Raw genomic sequence first — 8,461 nt, 5'->3', positions numbered from 1 at the left:
GCAACAAAATAGAGAGAATTTTGAATGCATTATTCCAATGTTTGGCAAGGCTTGTCTTCTTAATGTTTTCACCAGACCAGAAACTGACAAGGCGACCATTTCAAAAGTAAAAATGCCGCAGAAACTTTACATCTGGCCATTGTAGTTTTAATCAAACATTTCTCAGGCTGAGAACTATTTTCAGCTGAGGATAAACACATACTTGGGGCTATAGCAAGTATTAACTTCACAAGGAAGGTGTATCCTGAATAAAAATGAACTACAGTATGTGTGTCAGTGCTAAAAGAGAAACATGTCACTCAGAGCAGCAGTCTGGCTTACCAACGTGTTTTTAATCGTGTTTTTGGACAACCACAGAGCTCTACGAGACAGAGGAACACGATGCACAAGGCTTTGGATTCACACTTTTTAGTAGATCAGTTCATTCTTGGTTTTGGTAATTACACAGGATTTGTTGACAATAAGACCAATGCAAACCGTAACCAGACTTATCCTTTAACAGCCTGCAGTAGCATTGCTAACAATTCATGAGTCCCATCATATGATCAGAGGCAGTTACAACTGATGTTAAAGAACCAAGTTTCAGAATGAACAGGGTGACTTTTAGCCAGCTAACATCGTGTTGGTCTTGGTTTGTTAAAACCACACATGATACTAAGGCTCTGGTTCTAAATACAGTTCAGTTAATGTGGCAATTCACATGCTCATACGTGTATGTGCATTTGATTCAATGCTAGCTGTTGAATTAAAAGTGATGTTATGCCATTTGGTACTAAAAAGACCCACAACAGATCAGTGGTACGGCAGCAGTGTTTAAACAGGCAATTAGACAACAGGAGACAGTTTTGCATCACAGTGCATCACAAAGAGACTAAATAAATCAGTATTTCAAAGATATTACTCAAAATATTCCTTAAAATAGCACGTGTATTACATTTTGATTTTGATTCATCATTGAGGTGAATGTGCAAAAAGGATACCAAAATACAGTAAATTCTAAAAACACAGTACAATGTTAAAAAATAGAGTGTTTATAAAAAAAAACATGGAGGACCTCTTCAAGTTAATTTGATGCTTGATGATAATGAGAAAACATGAACTTGTTCCAGAGCAGTTGTGTGTCCTAAATCTGTTACAGCTGGATTTCACTTCACCAAGCCGACACATAAACAGCAAGAAATGGCATTAGGCTGCTACATTAAGAAGTTAAACTGGCCTCAAACAGAAACACAAACACATCAGTAATATACAGAAGTTCACAGGCTGCATGCTGTAACCCATTTTGTTTGCAGTGTGCTTCCATTGGTCAGAGTTAGCTGAAACCAGCTGAGGGCTCTACAGGGGATGTGATAACCACAAACTCCAACACAGACGTGCTCACTCCTTTTTGCACCGCACGAGATGATAATAACACTACAATGTGAGTACAAAAATATGCCACACAAACATTGAAATGTATTATGTATTTCTGTGAAGATATGACTTCATTTTCAGTAATTTTTAAATTAGCTTGTGTCCAACATTAGCATTTTAACATAAGGTGTAAGGTGTGGAAAAAAATGATCCAACACATTAATGTCAGTCAGTACAGTACAGTACATCATACATTTTTAGTGGGAGCAAGAAAAAATGATTTTGAAGTTCTATATTATAAATTTGTTAAGCGGTGTGATCAAACTGACAAGGCAAGAATGTTTCATGTTTTCATGTTTAGCATAGTTTTATGGGCCTAGCATGTGTTAGCTACTCCAGCAAGCTAACATCACCTGCGCTTTACATAACGTTTAGCAGGTTGTTTTGTTAAAGAAATTAAACATCACGTCTTTTTCACATCTAAGACATTACAAAAAACAATATTTACCTAGTTTCTACTCGCCATGTATAAACCACTTGCTAGTTAGTGAACTACGGTAGCCTAGCGGCTGAGTAACAGCAGGCCAGAAACATGCTAGCTTCAATGACAACATCTCTCTGTGCTTCTTTATATTACTCTGCAGAATGCCATTTTCTCCCTCCTGCACATTTACTTTTATGAAGAGTTTCTGGAGAGAGAAAAATACGCCTCCCATGCTAGCTAGCTTTCAAACGGTCAATTGTCGAGCTTGATAACTGACCGTTTGCTATAAAAAGCTACAATAAATTCCCCAAAGTTTATTCATGAAACCTGGTGGACCATCAGCTCCTGTCTCATAACTGTCTAAAAACCATCCCTTTTGTGTGAGCTGACAGAAAACTGAATGGTCCAACTCAGCCAGCTACATTAACGTCCCACATTTTGAACTCTCTAGCTCTCTGTTTTTTAAAGCTCAGCACCATCTGACAGAGACCTTGTTGTTGGGATGGCACAGATTTGCATGTCAAAATTCACCAAAAGGGAAAATGACATTTTTGAAATTGATATTTGAAATTATGAATTGAATGTTTTGCTGATTATTTAGCACGTACAAGAGAATAAAATGACATACCATCAAACATTGGGGGAATAAACTGATTTTTCAAAGCAGGAGGACCTTCTTTCATGATTTTGTAGACTCCACTACCCAGCAAACATCTGGGGCGTGAGCGGTGGTAGAAGGCTGTCATTGTCCATGCTGTTAGCATCAATTGCAGAAGCTGTGCGAGGCTGAATCTCTAAAGGGTATTTTTCCAGGATGTCGTTCACTTCCCGCTGGACACCCTGAGGCCAGGAGAGGAGGTCAGCCTGCATGCTCTGAGCAGCCTCCATCAGAGTCTCCTGCCGGCTGCTGAGGCCTGACAGCAGCTCCAGATTGTGATTGAGCTGAGCCAGGACGGGGTTGGTGGCAACCATCCCAACTGCTGGACCGGTTTGAGGCCAGTCAGTTTCTGTGCTGTTGAGGCGCGGTGAGGCTTGGCCTGACATGTAGCGCTCAAATTCCTCTGGGGAAAGGTTGAGAGACTGAGCATCCAACTTTTCGATAAAGGCCACTGCACAGCACTAAAAAACACACAGCACACAGAGCAGCTGAGAATGATGGCTGGGATTCTGACAGCAAGTTTACATCAATTCAAGTCATTAACTAGATGGTCTCAACATTAAAGAAACAGTCTGACATTATGGGAAATATATTTATGTCCTTTCTGGTGGAGGGTAAGACGAGACGCTATCATCCCGTATCTTTTAGTAAGCTAGGGCTCTTAAGCCAGCAGCCTGTTAGCTTAGTATAACCTGAAGACCGGAAACAGCTAGCAGCTAGCCCGGCTCTGTCCAAAGGTAAGATATTCTGCCATCCAGCACTTCTAAAGCTCACTAATTAAAAAGTTATATGTTGCTTGTGTATCATACAAAAATAAAAATGTAAAAAAAATGACAATTTGACATTTCATCTGGCTGGGAGTAGTAACTTCATGGAGTCAAACACAGTTGCCTGGCAACTGGAAGACTCATTTCCTTACTTTAAACAAGAAAACTGAAAAAAACATTGTCTCTTTGATTTAAAGCACCTGAAAACCTTGCTTTACATTTTTGTTATTTTTCTATGACAGACAATATCTTTATGAAGACTCCAACACACAAAAGCTCTGAGAGGTGCACCTGTTTTCAACTGAAATACACAAGAGGCCTACAGCTCAAAGTGGATCTGACCAGGACTGAAGAACCAAAAGACAGAAGAAAAACAGACCAGGTTGGTGAAGTAGTATCCATCCTCTCCGGTCATCAGCCTGCTGGGGTTACAGAAGCGGGTGATGTACTGGATGTTAGACTGAAGTCGGGGAGGGTTAGCCTTGAGCACGATGTAGATGAGGGCTGGGAGAAAGTCGTCAGCAGAGGCCGGCTCGTTCTTGGTGATCCTAATGGCACTGAAGATGTGCTTACTGCAGCGTGTGATGCACCCAAGTTTGTCCCGAGGAACCCTCTTTGAGTCCATCTCAATGATATCTGAACAGACAGAGATACATGCAAAAACACTGTTTTTATTGCTGCTGGAGCTAAAAAAAAATGAGTTTATTATTCTATTAGAAAATAAACTGGCCAATATACGCAGACAGAGAAGCAACAATGACCTGGTGAATTAATGCAAAGTTAGGGGGCGCCATCATGAAACCAAAACATGAAACCAATATAATTTTCTTTCTTAAAGGAGAACACGGAGCAGATCAGAAAAAGAGCAGAGCTGAAAAACATGCTATTTGACTTCAACTGGACAGACTGGAGGTTTAGGCACACACTGACCTGTTATTGCTTTGACCACATTCTCAGAGACTTCCGGGATTTCCTCGTCCATAGACACACACAGCATTTGGATGGTCACCCAGTGTAAGGCTCTGAAACAGAGAGAATCAACAGAGCAAGTGTAAAGCTTTTCCCCACACATGATGTAACCGTCCACATGTTGGACTCACTTCCCCCTCGGGTGACGAATGTGCCAGCTCTGCCTGTACATTCACATGTAAGACAAACACGGAGAGCACAGCTAAAACAGAAACTGCATGATCGAGGTTTCACACACAACATGGCTGCCTGCTTTGAGTCCAGGGAGGCTCACCTTATCCTCTTCTGTGTGGCTAAATCCTTCTTCTCATCGTCAGTGGTTTCTGGACAGAACACGCTCTTGTACAGACGAGTCATTATGTACTTTTCCACTTGGTCCATCACCTGCTCCACAGAGTCCGAAGAGCCTGGTGAACAAAGATTCGTCAGACCGCATTAGTTGGAACTACTGAGTGGGAGAGGTGGACAATCCTAAGGGTGCTGCTATCTCGTGGAACTTTATAATGGAAGCGATTGCTGAACGTTAATGATAGCAGATGAGATCTCTGAGCGAACCTTTAAAGTGACTCATCAAGCGGTCAGCCATGTTCTGGTAGAAATCCTGAACACACTCCGACAGTTCGTCAGCACTCAGGTCCTGAGAGGACAAAAAGTTAGAAGTTCACGTCATGAAAACACTTAACAGTTAGACCTTTATTATGTCATAGACATAGCAGGGTTTCTGCAGGGTTCAGCAAGTTAAAGTGGAGACGACTTTTTAAGACCATTATGAATGCAACGCAAGACCTGTTGGAAATATTATTTCCGACCTTCTTGCTCGACATGTTCACAATGAAGGCTCGGCTCTGCTTGTAGACCTCCCGTCCGGGCTTCTGGAGGTTTTTTAAGAAGTCCACAAAGTCCTTGGACACTTGGTCCGTATCAAAGCTGGCGTGGCGGCTAATGGACGGACTTGTGGTCTTGCAGTCTTGCGTTTCTGATGAGGAAAAACCACATTAAGAGAATGTAAAGCTGCCTTGCCTTCATCCTTCAAACCCGTGTCTAGAGGAGCAAAGCCTGCAAGCCGATTCAGCCAGACCTAAGCCTGAGATAGAACACGTTAACTGGTGAGCTTTAGCTGTTGTCTTTCATGTAGTCAAGCTGTAGCCTCCTGCCTCCAGTCCTTATGCTAAGCTAACTTATTAACTTCCCAGCTTCACACTTAACATGCAGAGAAGACTACCAGTCCTCTCAATTAACTCAGAAGGAAAAGGAGAGTCATGAAGACTCTGCACACATACAGCAAATGAACAAACTGTGCTCAGGAATAACCTTCTGCACTCTGTGTGCTGGAGGCCCAGACAAAGGACTGACTTTTCATAGCAGCACATTCCTTACCTTTCTTGGGCGCAGTGCGCGATGACGGGCTGAAGAACTTCTTAACGGTGGTCACTTTCCTTGTCTTCTCGTTGGTCTTCTTCTCCTCAAACTTGGAGAAGGGTCCCAGAGAGGCATGCGCTAAGTGTGGCTGTGGTACAGTGGTCTGGGAATGGGACTGCGTCTGCGCTCCATGGCTACTGGCATATGCTGCCTCCTCCTCTCGCTGCAGCCTGGAGACAAGGACATTTGACAGAGCAAACACCAGTAACCAGTGGGAAATCATGATGACCAAGATCCACTTATCTGACAGAGGCAAACTTAGCATCATCGCATCCAAATAATCTACTGCGCTGCAATACTCAAAGGGGAACTGGAAGGTTTTAAACCCAGGACGCGAAGGTGTCGGTGAAGATGCAGCGGAGGGTCTTACTTTTCTGCCAAAGCCCAGTCGTCCTGGATCTGTTTCTGCCGTACCCGCTGGTACTCCTCCCGCCAGCACTTGGAGCACAGGCCCTGCCATGCTGCATTGCCATAGTAACCACAGCCCTTCTTGCACAGCAGGTCTGACTGGTCCACATGTATCCCCCGTCGCTCTGTCCGCTGACTCATGCTGCAGGACGACCTGTAGTAAGAAAATTCATCATCTGACTTAATGCTGTGTTTGTGTGCTCAGCCTCACTCAGCTCCACGCCGCCGCCTGCACACGGCTTACGACAATTCCAGATTATTAATTTATTTGTTTAAAAGCACTAATCTCACACTTTTGACAAAAGCAGCCTTTCTTTATCATGTCATTCAGATGCACAGAAGCAAATATGTCTGCTGGAAATGAAACTTTTGCATACATAATTGTCATAACAACTTTATGAGCTGGTAGTTAAAGAAGCATTCCACAGAGTCTGCTGAGAGACAGATCCTCTCAGGCCTGTGGAGCTTCAAAGCTACTTTCAGTTCATTTTTTAGCTCAACACCTGCTGAACAGCAAACAGCACACAGAGTGACTAACTGGTGAACATGTCGGAACATTTAGCAGCTAAAGACACGAATATTCCCCTCACGAGCTGGTGAAGCCCAAAACAGAGCTAAAAGGGAATAAAGAGCGAAGTGACATTCACCAGAGGCCCAGACAGCACATCTCCAGACAGAGTGTGATGCTGCACCCGAATGAATAAACAAGCAACTATTTGCTAACAAGTCAAGAGAGGCTGGAAGGTCAGTGCTGTGCTCACAACGTGTGTCTGGTTCATAGTGACTCATAGCGAGTCTGTGAATGACTTAAAGATAAAGAAGCTGAGACACAGTACGTGAAGGCCGTGGCTTTTCATTCATGTAATCCCGACACTCATTAAACCACCGAGTGAGCCCTCCTGTTCCGTCTGCAGTCACCTGGCCGCGAACAGCCAGTCGTTTTGTTTCTCCGCTCGGGCTTTCCCTTTAATTCGCCTCACGTCTGCACGTCAGTTAGCAAAAATGTTGCAGGTGTTTCAGTTAGCCGCCACGCGGGCGTACGTGAGCTAAAACACAGTCTGATCACTTATGTCTGCCATGCCGTGTACCTGCTGCCCCGCTTTGCTACTCACCTGTTATGTTTTCGTTCACAGGAAAGAGCAGACCTCCTCTCCGTGTCTGTTACCGTGAGAGGACCAAGCCGACAGGGTGAAGACAATGACGTTTACAGCACGACAACACGGAAGTCTGGCGACACCGTGACCGTGCTGAGGCTCGAAACGTTTCTGTATAAACCATGATCTCAAAGTGACAATCCGTCTCACACAGACAGGACTGTCGTGCTGGAGGATGCTGCTCAAGTGAGGGTTTACTTCCGCATCAAGGGCTAATTTTCAAGGTGTCGTTAAATGTGGTCACTTAGAAGCGCACGCGCGTGAGGCGCGGTTCATGTGACATAACGAGGGCGCGCCAGTTAGCCTGTGAGACATTTCAATGGCCGCGAGTTCATCAGAAGATGATGTACTCCATGATAATACATAATCAGATATTGAATTATGATGTGTTACTGTAGGTTAAGATCAGATTTTATTTCTCCTCTGGCAGGAACTTCACAAGCTTCCTAGCTGTTTATAAAATAATTAACTCCATGTTTGCCAACTGTAACATTAAAGTATTTGTTATTATTACTATAATTATGATGCAGTAAACAGTGTTCTGAAATAGACCTTGCTGCTTAAGTATACAGTGTACACACAGTTTATCTGTGACTCATACTTATCTGACCGCTTCCTTATTGACACAGAGGTTAATGTTCAGCAGTTGTGTCATCAAATGCCTGTCCGATCACAAATGTTATATTAATTACACTGAATCTTAAACAGGGGCTTGTTTTAAGCTTCCTGTGATGATCATTTTAAAATTATTTAACTTTTTAAGCTGACAAAAACAAACCCTGTCACATTCTGAAATACTGAATGTTCATGGGGACGGGACAGCATTTTGTGCTCCTGAGCCACACTTCAGATGAAAGCTGCTCTCTCAGCCTTTAGCAGAACAGAGAAAAGTGAGAGAGAATGACACACAGGGCAGACAGGCAGAGATAAGTCTGCACGACGGATGAAGGTCTGCTTTTCAGGCCTGGACAGGAAATCCATCAACCTGATAACATGAGCCCATAACAGGCACAAGAGACTGACTCTAAATCAGAATGGAAACCGTTTTAATCTGCTACAGTGTTTATGTAAAGAAAGTGAAGTTCTGATGAATTATGGTCAAATGTCTTGACAGATTTAATGGCCTCTTTGTCCATCACCTGCACCTCCAAGTCATTTTCAGTCAGTAAAGCTGGAGATCAACAGCCCAACACATCAGAGACTGAAGATGTAAAACTCACATTATTCCTGTTATTGAGTGATGTTTTCA

General features: G+C 43.3%; 1 protein-coding gene across 1 annotated transcript; it reads right to left on the bottom strand.

Moving 5' to 3' along the window:
• Positions 1-311: 311 nt before the first annotated feature.
• On the bottom strand, positions 312-7,307 carry rabgef1 (RAB guanine nucleotide exchange factor (GEF) 1). Its single transcript, XM_046410345.1, has 9 exons — positions 7,171-7,307; positions 6,021-6,212; positions 5,609-5,820; positions 5,041-5,207; positions 4,787-4,868; positions 4,506-4,638; positions 4,193-4,284; positions 3,642-3,898; positions 312-2,956 (listed from the first exon to the last, which is right to left on the bottom strand). The coding sequence occupies exons 2-9, from the start codon at positions 6,197-6,199 to the stop codon at positions 2,537-2,539; spliced, it is 1,542 nt and encodes a 513-aa protein (XP_046266301.1). The 5' UTR covers positions 6,200-6,212; positions 7,171-7,307; the 3' UTR covers positions 312-2,536.
• Positions 7,308-8,461: the final 1,154 nt, after the last annotated feature.

This window comes from Scatophagus argus, chromosome 14, assembly GCF_020382885.2.
Source record: "Scatophagus argus isolate fScaArg1 chromosome 14, fScaArg1.pri, whole genome shotgun sequence".
Taxonomy (NCBI): Eukaryota; Metazoa; Chordata; class Actinopteri; family Scatophagidae; genus Scatophagus; species Scatophagus argus.
The sequence above is the reverse complement of the archived record's forward strand: the minus strand, read 5'-3'. Positions and strand labels throughout refer to the sequence as shown.